This window comes from Ambystoma mexicanum, chromosome 6q, assembly GCF_040938575.1.
Source record: "Ambystoma mexicanum isolate Mex_15411 chromosome 6q, UKY_AmexF1_1, whole genome shotgun sequence".
Classification (NCBI taxonomy): domain Eukaryota; kingdom Metazoa; phylum Chordata; class Amphibia; order Caudata; family Ambystomatidae; genus Ambystoma; species Ambystoma mexicanum.
In genome coordinates this window covers 1301371137-1301396219 of record NC_090937.1, presented here as the reverse complement: position 1 = coordinate 1301396219, position 25083 = coordinate 1301371137, and the positions used below count along the sequence as shown (strand labels likewise).

General features: G+C 48.9%; 1 protein-coding gene across 2 annotated transcripts in view; it reads left to right on the top strand.

The window, feature by feature from the left end:
* Positions 1 to 25083, top strand: part of NCAPG (non-SMC condensin I complex subunit G) — an 859779-nt gene that overhangs the window by 313533 nt on the left and 521163 nt on the right. For both annotated transcript variants that reach the window (XM_069631905.1, XM_069631906.1), the window contains exon 14: positions 18688 to 18807. In XM_069631905.1, the coding sequence (XP_069488006.1) occupies positions 18688 to 18807 (120 nt within the window). The remainder of the gene's footprint in view (positions 1 to 18687; positions 18808 to 25083) is intronic.

Here is a 25083-nt window from a genome sequence, read left to right as displayed (position 1 = left end):
GGAAGGGGTGAAGAGACTGTATCCCCCTATTTCCAACCCAACTCCCGGATGGAACTTGAATGTTGTCCTTACCAGGCTCCTTTTGAGCCCATGAACAAGTCTAGCCTTAAGGCCCTCAAAGACTGCCTTCCTAGTGTGTATTACCTCAATAAGGAGGGTTAGTGAACTGCAGGCCCTTTCAGTTCAAGATCACTTTGTGACTATTCACAAAGACAAGGTAGTTTTATGCATACACACATATATGTGCCTAAATTCATCTCGAAGTTCCATGTGAATCAGTCAATCGAACTTCACGCTTTCTTGCAAAACCGCACTAGCTTGGCAGAAAGAAGCCTCCACGCACTGGATGTGAGGAGGTCAGTAATTTACTACTTTGAAAAAACAAAGCCACTGAGACACAAACCAATTATTTGTATCCCTGGCAGCTTGTAGAAAAGGCAACCCTGTCTATAAATGAGTTATTTCCAGATGGATTGTAAATTGCATCACACTGTGTTACTCTTGCCAAGAGAGAGCTTCCCATTATGTCTAGAGCTCACTCTACTCGGGGCACATGGGCTACTATAGCATTCATTCCAAATGTTCTCTCTAGATTCCATTTGAAAAGCAGCAACCTGGAGTTTCGTTCACAGTTTCTCCCAACATTACTGCTTTGACACACACTCTGTCTGATTCCCAGGTGGGACAAGCGGTGTTAAGACATCTTTTTGCTACTATTTCTGCACACATCGCACCACTATCTCTGGGTACTGCTTGCTAGTTTATGCACAGCATGTGACTTTAAGCAGATACACAAGCATCAGAAGACACATAGTACTCACCGTATCGTATTTCTGATGATGATCGTATCTGCTTGGATTCACATGTGCCCGCCCTTTCTCCCCTCTTAAAGTAGAATATACATGGACATCTTTCACCTTCTCTCTTCTGTACTCACTCACGCATTCTGCAAGGCTCCCTCACGGCAGAAGAAAAACAACCGGGACTTTAATGCGTGAGGGACTTTGGCTATACTACACATCATGGATACTGTTAGTTACGCCCCTGTCGACGTCCCTTTTTGATCTTTGAAAAAAAGAGATGCAATACGCTGCGATTACCACTAGATGTTGGACTATATGCACAGCATGTGAATCTAAGCAGATACAATCATCATAAATATGATTATGGTGAGTAATGCATGTCATATTATTTACACAAGGAATCTCTTAGAATACTTATCACTTAACCAATACCTTCAACAGTATTACTTATAAATACTTTTCAAAGGCCACTACTTAGTTTGTAGTTGCTCACGGTACAGTTTGACAGTTCTACCATATTATCGGTACGACCGTGCACTCGTGCAAAGACAAAGATATACAGTCATTGTATTTAGTTAGCAAAACCACATAAGATAGTCTTTTAGGAAGAAAAAGAGTTGGTCAGTCAAACAGTAGCAGAGCTTAAGGTTCTAGGGTTGTTTTCTCTGCAAACTTAAAGTTTTAAAAGTTTGATTGCTAACTCTGTACAAAAGTTTGGAGAGGGCTCAAAGTCGTGTGAAGCAGCAGAACAGGTCCTGTGGATACTTTCAATCTCTATTTAAGGATGCTAGCAGAATAACACAACGGTGGAGACCCTGTTAAAGGACTCACAAAAAGGGATACAAGCTGACAGTTTGTGTCTGGTGTCAGACTGGACACCTCTTTGTGCACTCTGATGCGACTTCTTGGATGAAGTTAATGGCTCTTCACCCCACAGTACCTTAGGTTAGACAAAATGTGTTTGGCTGGATTCTCCTCTGTGAAGCAGCGATCGACCCGGTCTCCCTGGTCTGGTGACAAAAGGCATGACACTGAACGGGAGGTCTCAGCAGCAGTCTCTCGAGAGAGGACCTCTGGGACATATTTCTTTAACTTCTCTGGTCAGTCTGGAGATTTGGTGCCTTTTCTGCAGCACCAACAAAGGACAGGATTCGCCCAGTCAATCTTCGGTTCTTGGAGTCCTGCACTCTGGTGAGAGGACTTGCATGAGTCAGATTGTGTCTCTGGAGGTTCACCTGGAGCTCAGCAAAGACCTGGACGGATTCAGCCTCTCAAAGACTGCAATTGGGTGGAGGTCTCCTGGTACTCAGTCTGCAGCTCTGGAAAGGCACAGCACCTCGGGAGATGGCTCAGATTTTAGTTTGTCTCAGGGCTGGTTGGTCCCAGCAGCCAAAGGGAAGGAGTGTTCCTCTTCAGAGCTCCCCTCTTACATGGAAAACAGGTTCAGCACAGCAATTGTCGTTTCAGTGTTGCAAAGGATCTGCCAGCATCCCTGGTCGTCTTCTTCGGTTACTTCAGTTTCCAGTGGTCGACTTGCCCTTCACCTCCGGAACCTCCCCTTTTATTCAGTTTCAGCATGCACTCCTCTGCAAACTCTCTCTGTAGTTTCCCGAAAGGGGTGGGTGGCTGTCCAATCAAGACAGCCGGCCCCCTAGTGGGCCCTGGTTTATTCAAGCACTGAGGAAGACAAACTCCTCCCCCACTTCTGCCTGCCCAGACACACTGGAGCCTAGGCGGGGACACCCAAGGGTTCCTGCCAAATGCAAAACACGCACACGGACCTCCCACTCCCATAATGGTAGAATAAGGGATAACAAAGGACAACCATGCTAGAAATGGTGAAAAAAAGAAAGGAGCCTCCATGTTACTAAATGGTTGACCCTATTGTGCACAACCGAGACAGTGAATACAGTCTGCGATAATAAATAGCAGAATACATCCACTGCCACCAGCCATAACTACAAGGTTGTATATCTGACTAAGAAATCACAAGAGCAGTGAGAAGGTGGATACTAGGTATCACCTTAGCAGTCCACATAAGGCAGTGTGCGGTAATCTTGCATAGTGTAAGGTTTTTGGAGGGATGCAAATGATCCCTCTATCCTTAGTAACTGTAGTTACTCAAGGACAAAGAAAGAATCTCAAAGGAGAACCCAAAGGGTTCCCAGCAACACTGCCCATAAGGAGCTATGTGCTACAAAAGTTAAACACAGAGATGTGGAAGAAAGGAGACTCTGTAGTACAGGTAAAACACAGAGAACAGAGTTCCAAAAGTCAAAGCACATGAGAATAAAGTCTTTCAAAAAAAGCTGGGGGTCTCACTAGGAGAGGGGATGAAGCATAAAAATAATAAATCTTCCGAACAGTCATCAGTCATGCGGGGACGGGCCTTCATCCAGCAGAGGAAGCCCCAGCACAGCTTCCCCTGTAGTGCAATGACTGAAATTGCGAGGGCAGGATACTTATGGCATAAGATGATCTGGCAAGTCCCAAGGCTCTGCTCGGAATGCAGACAGCTGCAGTAAGGTAGCCCAAAAGGGAGTTTGTCAGTCTACCTGGTGGTCCAGGGTCAAAGCACACACAAGGGTCTTATGAGATCAGAGAGGGAGCAGGGCTTCACTGGGCCAATCACTGGAGTTGATGCTGGTCAGCTGCAGAAGTCCTATGGTTGTCAGCAGGCTGCCAGCTAACCTAACCAAAGCCCACCAATGTTAAGGATCTGCAACATCCAAACAGCCCATGGTTGTCCAAACCTGGACAGCCAGTGGTCATTACATCTGTACAGCAGCAGACCTTCGGGCGCCAGAGGATGTGGACTGGGAGCAGAGTCCCAGCCCCCCCCCCCCCTCCTCTGGCTCACACACACAATGCCCACTTGCCAGCAAAAGCAGCAGCTTTCACTGGGAAAGGGCCAACCATATATGTAATTTCCTAACCTGAGGATGCAGGTAGAAGCCCCAAGAACAAACATACACTTCGTGGCATGGCCATATTGGTGTGCTAGCTACCTTAAGTGGCCATTCATGGTGAATGCAAAAGTCCATGAGAAAAATATTACCAAAACTGTAAAAACCACACCGCTGCCACACGCTTTTCTTAGCTACATTGTCAAAATAACCAAAAAGCCATTAGATAAAGTTATAAGAATACAAAGTATCCTTACTGCACTGTGAGGTGATGTGTGCAATTGTAAAAAATACAAGAATTCAAAGAGAGAAACATAGGGCCTCATTAAGAGTGTGCCGGTCTGTTAAAAAGGTTGGTAATACCGGATCTGGCATTTTTACCGGACCGGCACACTGAGTTTGTCGGGCGTTCAGGCCACTAACTGCAAATAATTGCTCCAATCACTGGCACAGGCACTACCGGTGCCGGTGATTAGGACAAACCCTAGGACTCCATGGAATGGGACCTTACCACAGTTGCCAGCACCTGGGATGTCTGGTGCTGGTAACAATAAGGTGAGTTTGCCAGTAACCCGCTACCGGCGGGTTACTGCCAAACTCGTGATGAGGCCCATAGTCTCTCAGTACCGACAGTCTTGGGAACTAGTCGGTTTCGCCATAAGAATGAGCAAAACAAAGGGGGTGGTGGGGGAGTGTCATGATCCCTGTTCTTAACCCTCTTAGGAAAAACACTGGAGCCAGGCCATGATCCTCCATATGGGCCTTAAAGGCCTCCCCATCTCATCTGAGACCCACCTGGAGTCAGTCCTGGCGCCTGTGACACCAGGCTCATACATGTTCAGAGGCAAGACTTGGAAACTGGACTTGGTAATGCACTTTGTGCAATGTGGATGCCCCCAAATAGATCAGTTCCGTGAACTGAGCTATGTGCTCTAGCTTTTTGGGTGTGGTTCGACCTAGAGATACCTGGGATACCTGGAGGCTATATAAACCACGCCCGTGCAGAGAAACACGCTTTGCGTTACTCTGCGCCTACAGCGTGACGCTCATTGCGTTCGGATCGGTCTTCGCCTTTCCTCCGTGTACCTGAAAGAACAAGAACAACATTAGCACAACACTTACCTTGAGGAGAATCCTGCTTCCATCCATTGTTCCTCTGGTCCAGTGGACAGCATCTCGGCGGCGCCATCTCCATTGCGGAACCTGGAAAGAAAAGAACGAAGGGAAGAGACATTAGTAAGCCTTCTCACATTCCAGTTCCCCAAAAAACAGCAGGAATAATCGCACGCTTACCTGGACCCGAGCCGCTCATGGTCACTTCAGTTCCGGAGCACGCCATCGGCCTACAAAGGAGAAAAAACAACACAGGCTAGCATATAAAAGACAAGAAGGCGCTGCGTGTTATGCTTTACTCACCGCTACTTATTCTCTCAGCCAGCAGCCATACTGTGACATTGCAGCGCCCTGCAAGAAAAAGAGACAGGTCAGCACAAGAAAAAGGCGAACAGCGCCGTGCATCATGCTTTCACTCACCGCTTCGTGCTCGGCACCCTAAGCAGCACCACACCATCAACGACCTCCAACAACTAAAGGGAAAAGAGGAGACATTATTAGGGGCAAGGGAAAAGAAAAGGACAGTTCACCAAAATCAACAAACCTACCTTGTCGGACTGGAGTTACAGCAAGTCCGGACTCATTGGGCCCTCACCAGTGAAGCAACTAGGTCGTGCCACGCCCACATCAAACACACCGCTGCAATAAGAGAAGTAGGACGGAGTGCACACGATACAAGAAAACAATATGAGGAGAGGACATAGGGGAAGGTTTGGTACTCAAGGGAGGTGGGGGTCAAGCAACCAGAGACAGTAAAGTTAAAATCCAAAACTCCTGTTTTTCAGGCCCAATCCTTGGTCGAACAGATTCCAAGGGAAGGGTTCGAGATTGTGAATGGTCCAATCAGGCTGAGTGGCGTCCCTGTGGGTATTAGGTGAGCGTTACAGGAAGTAAAGCAGAAGGCTTTACTGACCTCCAAGTTCATGACAGGGTTAAAAAAAATAAGCAAAAAGACTGGGGGGTTCCCATAGGACTCTATGGAGGTATAGGTGCAAAATGAAAATCTTCCCTAACAATGACCAAAACCTGAATTAAGTAAAGGTGGTAATGCATCGGAAATCACTGCAATCAAATACGTGACTGTTGAAAACCTATATGCACAATTTGGGTTGGCCTGCCTGTGACAATCTTGCTATGAAGTAGCACACATATGCAGTCACACTCTTGATGTCTAAATATTACAATGCCACCTCTATGCAGCATCCTCAATTCTGTGATAACCGTGTTGCTCATCAGTCAGTATAGCTTTTTCTTCAATGCAAACATTGGCTTTCACTTGTTATTTTATGACAACAAATGAAACACTTTGTTTTCTCCAATATCAAAAACGAATATTGATATCTGGATATTTTTGCATAGAAAACTAGCCTGTTTTAAAACGCATTTCAATTCAGCCTCCTTTGTGAACGTGGGGTTGTGCATGCAATCTAAATGTGGGTTTCTAGAATGGGCATGCAATCTGAATGTAGACTACGATTTTGATCCACTGCTGCAGGCTTAGGTTAGAAAAACAGTGGTATCACTTTAGAACGCACATATCTTGGTTCATCCACCCAATGTAGGAAAATGGTGTCATGATCTAGGAGTACCACTCCCCCTTCACTTTGGTCCCATGGGTGCAGAGCCCTTCTCCTACTGTGCAATGTCAAGAGAGATGCGGATGTTATTTATATTAAGTGTGCTTTTTAGGGGGATGAAATTAGGATGGGTAAACTCACTTTAACCTATTTACAGATCTAGGGCTTTCACAGTGGCAAAATATCAAGTAACTTTTTGTTTTGGGCTTTGAAGTGTGGCCACCAATTCACAGCCCAAAGTGTGACTATACCTCTGACTAATGCAGGATTCAGTTTATTTTCACTATCATTTTTAAAATTCAGCACTCTGGGCGTTTGGAAGCGCTTCCTGTTTTACCCAGCACACACCATACATAAATGATCTGTACAATGAATGTGGGATAGAAATGCTACAAAATAGCCTTAAGACCTTTCTCTTTACCTCGTCCTTCTCCTCCTCTCTTCCCTGCTAATCCTACAGCAGCATGACTGATGTGCAGGGCCCTTATGTGTCCTCGGGGCCCTGACCTCCCACAAATCTCATCGCAGCCGCTGTTTTTCCTTCTACTGCACTTACTTGGCTCACCCACTCATCTGTGATTGCCCTTAAGTTCTTCTCCTCTTAGCACTTAACCTGAGCACTCCTCCATGAGCATCAAAACACCTTATCCCTCCCCCTGCTCGTTCTGAACACTCACAAGGCATAGAAGGTTTGACTTCCCATTCGCTTATTCTCATTATTTGTTTGTACCACTATTGCAATTATTTATCCTTGCATTATTCATAGTCTTCCCCTGTCCCCACCCTGTTTGTCCTGTGGGCGCTTTGAAACTGTTTTTTCTAATTGTATAAGCGCCTAATAAGTCACCAATAAATAAAATCAAACTACAATACCCTATTCTCATACCGTTAGTAATAATTTACCAGCTCCTGCACTCTGCTTGTAGAAAACATTTAATTTTCTGCACACAGTCAAATCTCACTTGGCTTTAAATATAGTAATAAAGTACTGCTGCATTTCAAACAAAATTAACAAAATATTCTATTTGGAATGAGTGCACCCTAGTGGCATCTCCCTAGTTCATCCCACTCCAGAGTCAGAATGGGCCCTCATGAGTTTTCAAAGATTTCCCAGTCATCCTCTCCTCTCTTGAAAAGCAATTATGATCCAGTTAATCTTGTCCTCATGAGTAGGGCCCAATTACCCAGATAATATCCAGGCTATTGGAACCGGTGGTATCCTTCCCTGCAGCTTTTGGTTCCAGTGTGACCCTCCATTCCCTGTGTGTTCCTTCTTTTAAAATTGGAATTATTCCCACACTGTCATTGATGATGGGCTACCTTTTTGATTGGTCAAATCTTTCCATTGGCTTGCTTAACAGGCAACACTCCCTAATTTGAATAGGCTGATCCTACTTTCCGAATATGAAAAGGTGAGGGCTAGTTTTGCTCTTCAATTTCCCTTTTATTCCCTATTTGATCACAGCAACATGCTGCATCAATGAACTATGGAGGTTCCCCTGGTACTCACGAACATTGGGACACATGACATGAATATGTACAATGTTTCATAAAGTTCTGATATTTTTCATTGTGATTTTTAATAATCGTACAAATTGTTTGGATTCATTTGATAGTTGAATTAAGTCCTGATCGTAACCCTTTTTTCTTTTTGCATTCTCTCTCTCTCTCTATATATATATCTCCAGAATCTTACAGGTGCTTCTTTTTTGTTTGGGTTTTCATTAGGCTGACCATCTAGTTGGTTTTATGGGAGCCAAGTCAAAAAGTTATATATTAAAAGCAATAATTTGACATTGAAGTTCAACAATAGAATAGGCCCGATTCCTATAGGTTCATCACACCGAACTTTGGCTTGTATTGGTATTTTTAAATGTATTTATTAGAAGTATCTCCTGGGAAGGAACTCGCAAGGGTGGGGGGGTTCCATATCAACTCTGAGGCCACATCAACATAGCTAATTTGGATTTCACTGAACCTAATGGGTTTTCATGGTCACAAACAACACTGCTTTGCCCTCCTGATGGACTAAGGCAACCATTGGGACTCTTAATTCCCACCCCCACAACAAGGCTACGTTGAACATGGAAGCAGGAAAAAAGGAGTTTTAACTTGTGATCAAGTCAGCAAGAGAAGCAACCAAAACGAGCATTGCTCAAATCCATATTAAAAAAGTATATATATTTCGAGGGGATTGGGTCCTCCGATGCATTCCATATCCATGACAGGTAATGTCTGTTAGGGAGAATTCTCTGATTAGGCTGAATTTCCTAACCTAGTGTGTCCCCCAGCAGCTTTGCTGGATTTTTGGGGTTTATTTTTTTTCTCCTGCCAAGAGTGAGACTCTTTTACCCTCACTCTTGGACATGATTTGAGTGTGTTTCTTTGACTCTAGATGTGTTTAATGGGCTATGGGGTCTTTTACTCCATAGGGCTTCATGTGTGTTTGTGATGTGTGTTACACAGCACCCTCAGTGCAGTAACACAGGGGTGTCATAGTGACTCCCCAGTATAGACTCCATACCCTGGGACTGACTATTGTCTCCCAGGGTCTGTAAAGTCACCATTAACTTTACTAGTCTTAAATTCTGAACAGAACCAGTACAAACCATCATATTGTGGATGTACTGGCTGGGGCAATTCGATTGCCCCGGGGTCTGTTAGTCGAGGGGGCACGTCTCCGTCCCCCCTGATCGAGTTTTGGCTGGTGGCAGTGGATACTACTTTTTATATTCAACTGCAAATATTTCTCTATGGGATTTTCCCATTGTTCGAGGCTACTATCTTTATTTATTTAATTACGATAGCCTCGAACATACCGCCGGTTTATTTAATTAATATTAATTCACCGGTTGATATTTTTTGCCAAAACTCGGTTCTAAAATGGCGTTTGTGTTCTCTTCTGTGACTCCAACCCAAGTCGAGCCCTTTGTTCCACTTTTTGGCGGGCTTCTCCACAGAAGCCCTCCAAAGTGGTGCCACTCTGTCTGGGGTACTTAGGAGGGGTGGAGGGGGATTTAGGCACCCTGGACTGAGTTGCCTAGGCAACTCAAGTCGAACTCCGTCCTGATTGGCCCAAGTGGTGAGCCGGCCAGCTCACCACTTAGCATGTGTGAGTGACAGCTAGGCTGAGTGAATGGGGGTTTTCTGCATAAAAGCAGGGCTTTGGGGACTAGAACTTCAGAAGTCGCCACCGGACCTAAGAATCCGACGAGGGAGAAGCTGAGCCGACCTGCCACGTCACCACCTGTGGAGCCCTGCTGGACCGTCTCACCACTTTCCCCAACGACAGAGGAGATCTCCCGCCGGAGAGTCTTCTTCCTTTGACTGGTGGGGATAACCAGTTTCACCGTCTTTTCGCCTTCCCGACGTATCTCGTGGCCGCCTTGCCTGTGCCAAGCACCCCGGCAACCGGGATACCACGTTTTACCACGACCGCGAATTAAAGGGTAATACCTTTAACCGGAAAACTCTGCGGCTGGTTTCTTCCCTGGCAGTGCACCGACCTTCATCTTTCCTCGAGATCTTCTCTTCCCCTGGACGACGACGAGACTTGCACCCGCTGCCAGGAACAACTGCCACCGCTGGAGGATACTTCCTACTTAAAGTACCGTGTCCCGACCGGCTTCCCTTGCCACCGACTGTATGGGGTAGATTTAGCCCCCGGCTTTCGAACCTGGGTTAGCCTGGGACAACCTGGCTGTACTTTTCTGAGCCTCTCTAAACTCTTCTCGAACTCTCTGCAAGACTTTTTAAGCCTAGTGTAACTGTGTGATCTTGGGCGCATTTGTGCTCTGCTCTCTCTAAGAGTGGGCCCAGCCTATGGACTTTGGCTCACAAGTGACTTTTGCTCTTCTGCCTTGCTAATAGTGTTCCTAAAGCTTAGAGTGGTGTACCTTCCCATATTCTGTCTTTTTCCCTCCCTTCATGAACTTGTTGGAGTGCCATATATAGTTAAGCGCCCGCCTCTGTATGAAAATAAGTGGTGTTAACTAAGACTTATCTGATAAGGAACAAGGGTTGTATATATATTATAATAGTAACTGTGTTTAGAGTGTTTTACGATAAGAGTGCTGGAGTGTTTCAAACAGTGTGTTTTTAAATAAATAAGTATATACTTTGATACAAAAGCTCTGGTCAGTGTTTGCTTGTATTGTTGTATCTGAGTGCCTATTGTGTATACTTTGCATACTGCCTAACTCTTCCTGAGGGAGGTCTGACTGCTCAGCCACAGCTACCAGGTAAATCTTGGTGGTACAGACTGCTACCAAGTGGGTTTACTGCCAACACCTGTAGTCCTAAATCTTTTGCAGTGTTCCCAAAGGGAACTGCACAGGTTTCTGCCTAACAATGTCCACAGCTGTGCTGCTTCGGAAAATCTTTGGCGTCTGCGTCCTGCGTCGATGACGTTGATGCGCCGTCCCTGAGGACCTCCGCCGACGTCACCCGATGTGATAAGTAGGACGCACGACGCCCATAGCCTCAGTTCCGTTATTTTCTGCGAACGAGTTCGCTTCGTGAATCTCGGTACGCCTCGACTCGTTGGAGTTTGCTGTTTTCAATTCTCGGTTCGTTGAACCTGTTCGGTTTGTTGTGAAGACCTGTTTGTGGCGATGTCTTCTTCGTCTACAACCCTGCGTCTGGGCTTCAAGAAATGCGGGGACTGTGGGTCCAAGATGTCGGTCACGGACTTGCACGACGCCTGCCTCTGGTGCCTCGGGGAGGCCCACGATACGGACGACTGTCGACTGCCAGTCGCTCACGGCAAAGGCCTTGCGGGAACGCAAGAAGAAGCTGTCGGTAAGCCGGGTCTCTAAGTCCCGGAAGTCGAGGTCTGCGGGACTTTCGACGGATGACTCGAGGGGCGTCATCGTCGGAAGTCCAGTGGGTCTCCACCCAGGAGTCGGTCTCGCCACTCCTCTGCCTCTTCGAGGCATTCCCGGAAGCGCCAGCATAGGTCGCCTTCCCCGTCCTCTTCCGAAGACTCCGCCCGTCGGCGGGTCGCTTATCTCTCCATGCAAGCGACACCGGAGGAATGGGCTTCCTTCGGGAAGCAGATGCTAGCGATTCTTGAATCGCAGGGCACCGGTCCGTCCGCGCCTCCGAGTGGGGTCAGTCGGCACCGGTCGAGAGACACCGCTCGTACGCCTTTGGGCTCGGGTGGTCGACACGGCTCACGGGAGAGGTCCCGCTCGGACAAGGGTAGCCGTTCTCGCCATGCCCGTTCCAGGTCCCGATCCTCGACGCGCTCGAGACCGCGGGATCCTGTGCCGTCTTCGAAGAAGACGTCGATGCTTGTGGCGCCGAGGTCGACGATTTCTCTTGAGGCTCTGCCTCCGAGGAGGTCATTGACGTCGTCGGCGCCTAGGTCGTCGAGAGACACGCTCGGAGCTCCGGCTTCGAGGCCTGTGTCGACTCCGCTGATGCTGGTGGCGCTGCAGCTGACGCCGATTCGCTCGACATCGACGCCTTTTCTGTCGACGCCGGCGCTGACTCGTTCGGCGCCCTCGACGCCTTTTGAGGCGGTGGTTTCAGAGGGGCCCCGTGGCATGGGGTTTGCCCCTAGAAAGGCTCTGGCTAAGGTCAGGCACTGCTTTGGTCCCCCAGAGGTCTTCCTCTCCCCGCCTGGAGTACATTTCAGAGGGTGATGAAGGCTCTGATGGCGGCTTGGTTCCGGTTACGGTTCCAGATGAACTTATCTCGGGTCATAGCCAGTTTGATGACCTGCGGCAGTCGCTGCATGATGCCAGTGGACTGGACACCTCTCCGGAGGTGGAGTTTTGTAGGCTGGAGCCTGGCACTCATGCCGATTCTTCATATCGGCGCCTTATGTCTCTGGTCACCGAGTACTTGGGTTGGTCAGCTCCCCAAGGGGAGTTCGTTCAGGATGATCTCACGGACATCCTTGATCTCGGTCCCCCCACTGACCCGGTTTTGCCTTTTCATATGGCTCTGCAGAGAAGGGCGGCGGCGGCTTGGACTGCTCCGGAGAGTCTCCCGGCAGTGGGCAAGTCTTTGTCGCGAAAATACCATCCAGCCAGTAGCGACCTCTGCTACTTGTCTAGGCACCCCACTCCGGAGAGATTGGTGGTGCAGGCGGCTACGGCCCCGGGAAAGCAGGCGTTGTATCCGACCATCCCTCCGGATAGGGACGACAAACGTTTTGACGGCTGGGCGAAGAAAGTGTTTTCTTCGGGGGGTATGGCGCTTCAGGCGGCCAACTCCATATGTGCCTTGTCTCGTTTCACACACACTCTGTGGAACTGTGTTGCATTAGCGGCTGAACATATTCCCGAAGGGGACGAACGGGATGGTTTCCTTGCTATGGTTCAGGATGGCAAGGATGCCATGTGTTAGGCTGTTCAGTCGGGTTTGGACTTGGCGGATTGTGTCAGCTGGTCCATGGCGGCGAGCACCGTAATGCGCAGGTTTGCGTGGTTGCGGAAGTCTGGGTTCGCTCCTGATGTGCAGTCCCTGCTCCTCAACATGCCCTTTGACGGTGAACACCTTTTTGGCAGCAAGGCTGATGAGAGCCTTGAGAGGTTGCAGACCTCCAAAGCTGCAGTGAAGTCGTTGGTCGCTGCAGTTCGCCAACCTCCGCCTTTTTGTCCTAGGGGACAGCAATGGAGGGGGATGTTCCTTTCGCTATTACTCGTCCTTCAGTAAAGCGAGGGGAGCTAGCAGTCAAAGAGGCCACCGTAAGAGTGCCAGAGGTGGAAATAAAGGTACTCGAGGTGCCAAGGCCGCTCAGGCAGTTGCCTCTTTGCCCTCGGGCAACGCCGCAGCCGCTACCCGTGTCATGAGGCCAGGTCACATGGTTCGCCGGTTGGGTGAAGGCTGGCGCAGCATCTTGTAGAGTGGCAAGCCATTACTTCGGATGTGTGGGTTCTGGAGATCATAACCCACGGCTACTGTCTTCATTTTCGGCAGAGGCCTCACGACAATCCACCAGGGAGCCTCTCTTTGAAGAGTCTGGATCCGCTCCTTGCGCAGGAAATTCAAGCCCTGCTGGAGAAAGGCGCCATAGAACTGGTGCCTGTAGCGGAGAGGAACAAGAGATGGTATTCCCCTTATTTTTTGATATCAAAGAAAGACAGGGTATTGAGACCCATCATGGACTTGCGCGGTTTGAACAAACTCCTCAGGAAGGACAAGTTCTAGATGGTGACTCTTTTCTCAAGTCCTCTAGGCCCTTCAACTTCAGGACTGGTTGGTGTCTCTCGACCTCAAGGATGCTTACTTCCATGTGCCGCTCCATCCCAAGCACAAGAAGTACCCGAGGTTCGCGGTTGGCGACTCACACTTTCAGTTTCGGGTCCTGCCGTTCGGATTGACCTACGCCCCGAGGGTTTTCACCAAGCTCATTGTGGTGGCGGCAGCGCATCTCAGGAAAGGGGGGATTCACGTCTACCCCTACCTGACGATTGGTTGATCAGGGGGAGCTCTGCCGAGCAAGTCCTGGATCATCTGTCCGTCACCTGCCACTCCCTTCACAGGCTGGGCTTCTCCCTCAATTTAAAGAAGTCCCATTTGACACCAATGCAGCGGCTCCAGTACATCGGCGCAGTGCTCGACACGTCCCTGGGGCAGTGTTTTCCTCCTCAGGTGAGGGCTCTTCACATTCAGCAAATGGTGCACAAGTTTCATTTTGCCCGGGATCTCCCAGTGTCCGAGTTCTTGAGACTGATCGGCCTCATGGCATCCTGCATTGTTCTTGTGCCAGAGGCACGTCTGCAGATGAGATCTTTGCAGTGGGCACTCAAGCTCCAGTGGTTTCAGTCCTCCGGCAGGCTGTCAGTCCCTGTTCAGGTGCCGCTCTCGGTGGCCCGGGACCTTCTGTGATGGGCTGTCGAGGGCAATCTAAGGGGGCCCCATTTTGGCTGCCCTGGCCAGAGGTGACGATCGTGACGGACGCATCCCACACGGGATGGGGAGCCCATGCCAACGAGTTGACAGTCAGCGGTTGTTGGTCTCCGTCGGAGTCCAGACTCCATATCAATCTGTTGGACCTGAGGGCCGTCAGGCTAGCCCTGAAGGCTTTTCTGCCGACTGTGCGAGGAAAGAGTGTCCTGATTCTAACGGACAACACGGTGGCCATGCACTACCTCAACAAAAAGGGGGGCAGGGTCCCTTCCGCTGTGCAGGGAGGCGATGCAGCTCGAATTCTGGGCCATCCAGCAGGAAGTTTTGATCTCCGCTGTTCATCTGGCTGGAGACGACAACGAGACGGCGGACGCTCTGAGCAGGCAGAGCTCGATCTCTCACGAGTGGGAGCTGGCTCAGGAGGATCTCTTCGCCTCCAGTGTCAACCGGAAGTGCGAAAGGTTTTGCTCGCGGGAATTTCCTCCAAAAGGAGCCTTATGAGACGCGTTCGTGGTGGAGTGGTCATTCCCACTGCTGTACGCATTTCCTCCAGTCCCCGTCATCCCGCAAGTGCTGCAGAGGTTACGGAGGTTCGGTTCCCGGATGATGCTCATTGCTCCGGCGTGGGCCCGGAGGACGTGGTACCCGGACCTTCTAGACTTGTCCATCTGCCCTCCATGTCGGCTTCCCTACCGAGACGATCTGCTCTCACGGGAGAGGGGTCAGGTTCTCCATCCAGAGGTCAGATCCCTCAATCTTCACGCTTGGCTTCTGAAAGGTTGAGGTATAAGGATTGGGACCTCCCTGAAGACGTGATGGAGGTGTTGCTCTCGGCCAGGTGGCCGGCAACTAAGTCTCTGTACCGTTGCCGTTGGAGAAAGTTCTGCGACTGGTGCAGAGTTCAGAATGTGGATCCTTTTGCGACATTCCCATGGTTCTTTCTTTTTTGCTTTCTTTGGCCCACAGGGGCTTGCAAGTGGGGACCATTAAAGGTTACCTGGCGGCGCTGTCCATATTTAAGCGCTCATCTGAAGAGTGTTCCTATTTTAAATTTCCTTTAATTTCGCAGTTTTTGAAAGGGCTCACTAATGTGTTCCCTCCGTCACCTTTTCTGGTGCCAGGTTGGGATTTGAACCTTGTTCTTAAGTTTCTTATGGGTGCTCCGTTTGAACATTTACATTCTTGCCCTTTGAGGCTGTTAACTCTGAAAACTGTGTTTTTGGTTGCGGTTACTTCCGCTCGCAGAGTGAGTGAATTACAGGCACTTTCAGTTAAGTCACCCTTCACTGTGTTTCATAAGGACAGGGTTGTCCTTAGAGTTCGTCCTTCTTTACTTCCGAAGGTGGTTTCGGACTTTCATTTGAGCCAGAAGGTTGTTCTTCTGGCGTTTTATCCTCCTCCACATCCTGGTAAGGAAGAGGAGAGGCTCCATAGGCTTGATCCTAGGAGAGCGCTGAGCTTTTATATTTCGCGCATGTCCCGGGTCAGAGTGGACGATAAAGTTTTCATTGGTTACGCTGGAAAGCGTTTGGGACAAGCTGTGACGAAACAGACTGTCTCGTTGGATTATTTTAGCTATCTCCGAGTTTTACCGCTTGGCGGGTAAGGATCCTCGGCTGGATTGCGGCCCCTTCTACCAGGGGGAGTGGCTGCGTCTACTGCCCTGCAGAGGGGAGTTCCTATTTGTCACATCTGTGATGCAGCCTCCTGTGCTTCAGTACATACTTTTGTACGTCACTACTCCCTCGATTCCATCAGAGGGCAAGATCTGGCCTTTGGCAAGGCAGTTCTCTATTCCGCAATTTGATTGGGCATGCTAAATTTGTATTCTAAATTCTTTCCCACCTCCTTGCTTGGTACGGCTTTGGGAGTCTGTCATGGATATGGAATACGTCGGAGGACCCAATCCCCTCGAAGAACAAGTTATTTTCTTACCTGGTAACGTTCTTTCGATGGGATGGTCCGACGACGTATTCCATATCGCTCCCTCCCTGCCTTCCCCGCTGCAGAATTTCTTTTCGATTGCAGCTTGCGTTCCGCAAGGCCTTGTGTGTCTGACTGGCAGAAAACTGGTGGCACACGTTCTGGGGAAAAAACTATAACTGAGGCTATGGGTGTCGTGCGTCCTACTTATCACATCGGGTGACGGCCGTCGGAGGAGGTCCTCGGGGACGGCGCATCGACGTCATCGACGCAGGATGCAGACGCCAAAGATTTTCCGAAGCAGCACAGCTGTGGACATTACCTGTCATGGAATACGTTGTCGGACCATCCCATCGAAAGACCGTTACCAGGTAAAGTAACTTGTTCTTCTCATTTACTCTTGTATTTTCAAATATTGCACATACAAATCATTATATAATTACCATAGGTTTTTACAAATAACGGCACACATCTTTTAAATATATAATATTGAAGGAATAAATCAAGGGTTCATTTGCTGTTGAAAAATTAAAAACACAGTTTACATCATTTCTTAGTCTTTTCACATGTTTAGAGATGTAGTTTCATTATTTGTAAGCAGTACAGTGATTATTGCTGAAATAACAATACTGCGTTGCCCTTCACTGACATTTCTTGTATGTACATTTCGTTAGTATAGTATTTTAGTGTACCAAGGGCACAGTTGTTTTTATGACTACTGAGTTTCTTTTTTAAACTAGTGTCTTCAGCATTTCTTATTGTAACTGTGTGCTTGGGCTTTGAAAGTCTTGTTGGCATACAATCTGGTAAAGTTTCTGATTTGTGGCAAAATCTATCATTTGTCTGGTGCTCTCATAGAAGCACGTAACTACCTGCCTTCCGCGGTGCAGTGTTTACGTGGTAATTGGCTAAAAACATGAATTAAGTGATGCATTATTTCGACACATATTAACTTTAAATGAAGGCAGTCTCAATATCTTAGTATTTTTCCCTACACATTATTGTGATATGATGGTGCAGCGATAAGTGCTCAATGTCAAAATATCTATCTAATTTCCTGGTCAAATGTTGGCTTTGATGTGTTAGCCTTGCATCCTGCAGAGATTTAGCTAATAAGAAGTGTTTAAGAAGTTGGAGGAATCCTGCATGAAGCACTACATAAAAAATAAGTACCTGTCTGCATTAGCATTACAGGGAAAGGTTTGCTGAATTTCTATTTCAGTTTCAAATGCAACTACTTCATTTTTGTCTAGTTGCAGCGCTTGCACTGGCTGGAAAGTCAGGTTTTGCATGTTTTAATTATAGTTTTGAAGATTTAAAGGGGCTGTGAGCCCAGTGATTCATGTAACGGCAATCACCCTTGAGCAAGTGCCCTGCTGCAGCTGATCATTTAAGGCCCCATTTTCCGCACTGACTCCCAAGTTAAAGTTAAAGGGTTGTTAAAACTAGACCTCGCATATTAATTGGTGCCCCAGATATTGTTTGAGATGGAAGTATTTTTATCCTTTGAGTGTAAATTAAATTGTAAATGTAAAAATATTTGCCTCGCCAAAAGTGTATGCGACAGGCAACCAAAACATGACTAAACTTGAAAATGACTAGAACTCCTTAGAAACAAAACAGCTGTGTTTCAAAGATCTCTGGTTCATACACACATCGATGCATCTCTTTGATAAATGCACGCAGCACAGGAAAAATACTGCATTCACTTAAAACAAACCGTATTATTTGTTACACACTATACTTCTCACTAAGTTTCACATCTTATCACTTAGAAGTTCCTAAATTGCTAAGAAAATAAGTATGCATGAATAATACTCCTCTGAGCATCTACACAGGTAAAACACGACGGAAGTTGAAAGAAACCTTTTCTTATCTCAGTGAGTGCCGTTTCTTTCTGGCAGGCCCAATGCACAAAGCTCACAGAACAAATATCTGTTTGCCTGCAGTGGCATCAGTGCAGATAAATCAAGATGTGTTCTGGTTTCTGTCAAGTCACCTGCCCTTTGCACTGCATGCAAAGGTAAAAAAGTTCATATTTGTAAAATGTCAATGAGTAAAAAGGCTTTGTATAACACTTATTTGGAGGCTTGCCTGGACCATCGCAATAAAGGCGTTTTCTGGAAAGTATTGAATCAGTTATGCTGTTGTCATCATCTGTATCAATCATACTGAACTGCCCATCTCTGCTCCACTTGATTACTCGTTTTAATTGCATGTCATTTTCTTAGAAGAACTTAAAGGTAAGACATGAAGTGTGCAGTAGAATCGGTTCAGGATGAAGCTGTAAAATCCAGATTCATCCAAATTCTGTGCAATCCCTATTCAAGAACTAGTTAACAGCAGTTAGTGGGTTAAAGACGATCCCAAGGATGTTTACCTTTCAATACTAAAAACATGCATGTTGCATCATAATACCGTAAGCAGCTAAGTCTTCAGTGATGTGTATAGATAGATCTGCATTTAATATAACCAGTTCTATTGTTTTTTGTACCTCTGTAGATATTGCCAGGAATCGCAAACATTCAGCCTTCAGTAAGAAACATGGCTGTTCTGTGCTTGGGTTGCAGTGCCTTACAGAACAAGGACTTTGCAAGACAGCATTTAACATTGTTGTTACAGGTGATTATCCCTTATTCACAGTTATGTTTGGGGAAGAACACCTCTCGATGTGACCAAATGTAATCCTTTTTTTGCTTTAAAACTTTTACTTTTGTTCGTGAATGACTTGCATACAGACGGCTTCTGTGATGTGCTGCCTACATTTGAAATGTCACTTTTTCATGAACCATCCCTGCTTCAGTCTTGTTTTGTCACACATTTTAACACTTTCTCCTTCCTCTCTTCTGTAGTGTAAATAGCTGTTTATGGGGGAGGCTACATCTTCCCTGGCTCCAGGAAACACTCGGTGGGGAACAGCTTACAACTTGAAAATATATGCTAATCCATGAAAGCCCCTCCCTACCATTAGGACAGCTCTTAAAATCTGAATAAAGTATGGCTATTTTGCACCAGTCCCATAATTTAGCTGTGGCAGACGTAAAGAATCCCACCCCTTGAAGTCTCATAGCTAGCAAGGAGCAAGAGAGACTGCAAACTGGACTCTGCGCCCATTTCAGACAATTCATCACATCCCCCCAACCTCCAAAACCCCTGTCTTCCACTACCAACAAACTACTATTCACCATCCTGCTGCTCTAATCTCCTGTGGCCTTTTTGCCAACCAAGGTGCAGCACTTTTAGTTTTTTGGGAATCCACACACCACCCTTCAATCTTTTCTGCTCCTAGTTTCATTGTGAAGACTCCCCTGCAGGGCTGCAGCATCACTCCGATGCTGAAGACCTGGTGCTGCGGCAAAACCTGGTGAGTTGTGGCTATTGGTAGTGGGGGAGAAGGTTTAATTATGGATTCTGAGATCAGTTTTGGACTTGTGGGAAGACAGCATGGTAGCTGTGTGGGCGAATGAGTAGGTATTCTGGCCCCATCCCAACTAATCCACTGACTAACGTCTTGCCCTGCCTCCATGGGCTCTGCCCTCGACAGGCAAAAGTCGCTGCAGGCTACTGAACGTGGCACCTGAGCATGTTGGACTAACGTTTGAGGCATATCTCAGCCTGCTAATCAACATACCAAGGAAGGTGAAATGGGTGACTGCCGTCCTCAAAGTGTAAGCTGTTCTTCAACTAAATCCAAGGTTCTTGGCTCCAATAAGCCTTAGCAGGTTAAAATGATCTGAGTTTCCACACCACCGCATTCCTTCACCTGGCAACTCACAGACCCTTGTTTTTATTTCTTCATGGGGTACCATGTATCTATTTGAGACCGAGATAGATTGAGAGTTAGAGAAATGGAACCTGTATGCAAAGGACCAGGGGCAGGAGAACATGGTTGCAGGTTGTTTTGCCTTGCAAAGCCTACTCTTGCCTTCCCCTGACTAACCAACTCCCCTCTAAGATCTACCATCTTATACTACACACAAACCCTCCACAGGGCTAGTTGTTAGCACACCAACACTAAGTGAGCCAAGACGAAACTCCTCTCCATAGCCCTATCACACTTTCTTAGGTTCTTCCTTATGGATAACAAACTCCTACGTTTCTCTGCCAAATGCATAGAAAGAAGTTTGGCAATGGGGGAACTAGGTACTTCCGGACCTGCACCCATCAACACCACAGGTTTTGCATCTGTCTTTCCTAATGTCTCAACAATTAATTCTGCCTCTCTTTAAGTGCAGCAAGGCCACCAGAAGTGGCAGACTGGTTATATTCAAGACCACTCACTTTACCTAATACCCATACAAAAGCCAAAATGTTTGCCCTTGTTGGTACTTGTTTTTAGCATTGCTTAAGTGCCAGGAACAGGTGCAAGAGCACAAATCCCAGTTTTCTGCCGCAACCATACAGCATCCCACGAAAAATGTGATCCAGCGATCACGTAGTCACTGGCATAGTAGTCCTCTCTCCATTTGAACAGCACTTGGCATGGCTTTTATAATGTCTTTATGCTAGTCAACTCTGCTAGTAATTAAATAGTTTCCTAAATTCTAGTTCTCCAGCATGGGGTCTGGCATGGATTCACATGCTCATGAATATTCCCTGTAGTCAGGCTGGGAATCCTCGGTAAAGAAAAAATCATTTTCAGTTTCGTTTCTGAACTGTCTTTCTACTATTAACCAATCACAGGTCTCTGGGTCATACTGCCCCCAGCCAATGACTGCCCTCTACCTAAGCCCCTCCTCTGGCAGCCATCTTCAGATTTTTACGGCAAGTTCAAGTGTTGGGAGTCCTTGTGCTGTAGCGCTCTACCTTTTACAGTTCCATGTGTTAATATCCCCGCAAAAATATCGCCATATTTTTGCTGCGATATTGACTCGTAGACCATATGGGGGCCACCCCTGCAATCCCCGCTCCCACAAATGATCCCCCCCAAAAATCACCTATAGCGAGACAAATGGCCATATCTACGGCGATATTTCTGGTGGGGATATTTTGTAGGGATACCGCTTTTACTGCGTATTGCGTTTTTTCGAAGAGTTTACTCTGATTTTTTTCGGTCAATTCGAGCCTCAAGCTCCACCGATTCTTCTTCCGATCAACGGGGACCCGTTTCGGAAATTTCGACGCCCCTCAAGTGCGGATTTTCATCGAATTACGCTTCTTGGAGGCTGCCAGAAGACCTTTGCGGCCTACCCCCGATTTGGACATGGCCTAGGAGAAAGGAGATTCGATCCTACTGGATCCAAACTGTTTAGGAACTGGCCTGGATGTGGACTGCAGAATGTCTTTGAGGACGAGCACTCCTGCACGTGGAGGACTGTGCGTTCTGCAAGAACATGTCCGTCCAGACCATGATGGACCATCGTACATGACTCGGCAACTGGCTGGAGGCGAAGAGCCCATCAGCAGGTGAGGAAAAAGTCAGAGCGGTCTTCTAAAACCTTGAGCGCGCTCCGGCGACGTGGGCGCAACAAAAGGCAAAGCACTGCAAGTCTGCGGGCACCAGGAGCGCCGTTGGTTCGGGCTCCTCGGTTGCCAGGCAGGGCGCAATGTTAGACGCCATCATCCACGAGCCAACGCTCTGGCTCGGTGAAAAGGAAGTCGGAGATCCCGGGTAAGCTTTGGGAGAAGCCCCAGTCGATTCAACGGAGAAAGCCAAGGGGGAGCGAGGCGGTGACCCTGCCCCTAAGGTGAAGGCCTCAGACGCGCCCAATGTCATGAAGGCCCCAATTCACCCAGCTAAGGCCTCGTTTGAAGGAGTCGTGGTGGCCCTGGCGAAACCGGCAGAGGCTACCCCAGTGGAGACGACCTCTGGGCCTAGTGTTTCCCTGCCACTCCGGAGGGAATCATCTTTCCAGCCGATCGAGAAGACCCCTGTGAAAGCACTGGTTGAGAAAGAGGGGGGGGGCACGGTAGCCCCAACAGACTCAGATACTTCCTCCGAAGATGAGCTGGCTGGCGTCAAAGCAATCCTGGACAAGAAGTTTGAGGAGGTCTGGACCTATGGGAAGGATCCCGACGAGGCGGATGTAGAGAGCGATGGTGGAGCCGACGAGGGGCCACGGGCCGTGGAGGATACGGAGGACCCCACACCCCAGCCAATGCTCCCGTCGAAACCGATGCCTACGCCGCAGGGCAACTCAGGAGCAATCTTGATGGCTTTGCAGACCCTGTGTACGGAGATAAGGACAAGGTTGCCCTTACCCCAGCAGACGATCCAGCGGGTCCTGGAACGTTGGGGAGCCCGCCCAGCATGCGGAGGCGAGTCCATCCTTCCCTTCCAGCCTACACCCGATCCTCTCCGCCGAGGGACGAGACGGATACGGCAACAACCGTGCCGATGACGGAAACGATTTCCTGTCGCCCCCGCCCGGGCTCCCCCTGACGAAATTGGCTCCTTTCACGCCATGATTGCCAGGGCTTCAGAGCTTTACCAACTGTTCCCAGAGGATCAGAAGAAAGAGGGATTCCTCAACCCACGACGGGAAGCCAAGAGCAAAACGGTACTCTGTCTCGCTGTTGCACAACATATGGGACGAAGGACTGTCCCTTCCGAAGAACCAGTCTACGGCCCCTGCGAAGAGTGACCGGTACGAGTAGTAGGGGCCACCGGTAGTGGCACGGCTGCACCTGCAGGGGGATCCACATATACCCCACATATACCCCTACCTGGACGATTGGCTCATCGGAACAAAGTCAATAGAACTCGCTGTCGACCACACAGGGAAGAATGTCTGCCTGCTCACAGAGCTGGGATTCTCAATCAACTTTGCGAAGTCCCACTTGGTACTGTCGCAGGATGCCCTGTTCTTGGGAGCCAGACTCGACACAGTGGTGCAGTTGGCCTCACCGTCGGAGGAAAGGATGAGGGCCATCCTAGGCAAGGTACAACGGCTGTTGACCATGAAAGTGTCCTGGGTGCGGTCCATCAAGTCCCTTCTCTGCATGCCATCTTGCATCTACCTCGTGCGTCTGTGCAGGTTGCGGATGCGGCCACTGCAGGAGTTCCTCAACGCCCATTGGATGCAAGCGGCGGGAAGCTTCGAAGACAAGATCCCACTCAACTTGACTTTCCGTCAAGCGATCCGGTGGTGGGGTATCTGCGCGCATCTCGCAGCGGGCATGGACTTCCAGACCCCAGCACACCAGGAGACGGTGACAACGGACGCCTCCCTGGAGGGATGGGGAGCGCACACCAGAGATCTCCACGCAAGAGGCCTTTGGATCCCGCAGGAGAGGTCCCTGCACATCGTCTTGGAGCGCCGGGCCGTGTTCTGGGCCCTCAGGTCTTTCCTTCCGTCCCTCATGGGCAAAGTGGTACGGGTCTTTACCGACAACGCCACCACGATGTTCTACATCAGGAAGCGGGGAGGTACCAGATCCCCAGCCCTATCTTAGGAAGCGCAGGATCTGTCGGCCAGGGGATGTTCCTGGTACCCTTTCGTCTGGCAGGAGTGAAAAACACTGTCGCCAACTCACTCAGCTGCGCTCTTGCCACGAGTGGGAACTTCGGCAGGATCAAGTGGATCTCCTATTCCGACGGTGGTGCAATCCCCAGATCAATCTGTTCGCGACAGCGACGAACATCGAGTGCCAGAGGTTCGCCAGCAGGTTTCCCAAGCCGGGGAGCATGGGCGACGCATTCTCCTTCCCCTGGGACGGCCAGTTCCTGTATGCATTCCCACCGTTGCCTTTGCTTCTGTGACTCATCAGTCAACTCAGACGGTCCCGGTGCAGGATGATCCTCGTCGCACTGGCGTGGCTGAGGCAGATATGGTTCCCGGACCTTCTGGACATGTCAGCGTCTTCCCCCAGTCAGCCTACCGACGGACGCAGATCTTCTCGCCAGGGAAGGAGGCGCCATCCTACATCACGACCCGGGATCGCTGAATCTGCAGGCCTGGCTCCTGCAGCACTAGAGTTCGGAGGCTACGACATCCCGGCGGACTGCAAGGAAGTTCTTGCAAAGGCCAGGGCTTCCTCAACTCTTAAGTGCTACGGACATAAGTGGAAGAGGTTCTCTGCCTGGTGCCGTGCACAGAAGATCAACCCTCTATGGATCAAGGCCCCTCAAGTGCTGCCGTACCTGCTGTCGCTGGCCAAGGCGGGCTGGTGCATGCCTCAATCAAAATCCATTTGGCGGGTATCTCCCGCTACACCAGAACTCCGGGGCGGTCGTCGCTGTGGTCTCATCGCCTGGTGAAGGAGTTCATGAAGGGACTGTTCCGCTTGTTTCCGCCGTTGAAAGCCCCGGCCCCGGCGTGGGAGCTTGACGTAGTGCTGACCAGGCTCATGGGTCTGCCATTCGAGCCCTTGCATTCAGCACCACTGAAGATCCTATCGTGGAAGAAAGCTTTTCTTGTGGCCATCACCTCCGCAAGACGAGTGGGAGAGATCCTGGCCCTCTCCTGTAAGCCTCCATATCTGACATTCCACGAGACGAGGGTAGTGCTGAGGACGCACCCCTCATTCATGCCCAAGGTGCCGTCATCTTCGTCGCCTGCAGAGAGGGCTTTACACTCACTGGATGTGGCTAGAGCGCTGAAGTTCTACATGGACTGCACGAAGAGCTTTCGGAGGACATCACAGCTGTTTGTGAACTTTGGCCCTGTGAACCAAGGGAAGGCCCTCTCGAAGGCTTCCATTTCCAGATGGCTCTCCGGCTGCATCATGCACTCACCGGTTGGCAAACCGACTGCTGCCCGGCTGTCCGAGAGCCCATTCGACAAGAGCGATTGCTGCTACTACGGCGTTCCTATCTGGTGTGCCCCTGCTGGACATATGCAGGGCTGCTATGTGGAGGTCGACGCACACCATCACAAGATTCTACTGCGTCCAATGGGATTCCTGGAAGGAGTCCAGAGTCGGCCAGGCATTGCTGCGCAACCTGTTCGCTTGTAG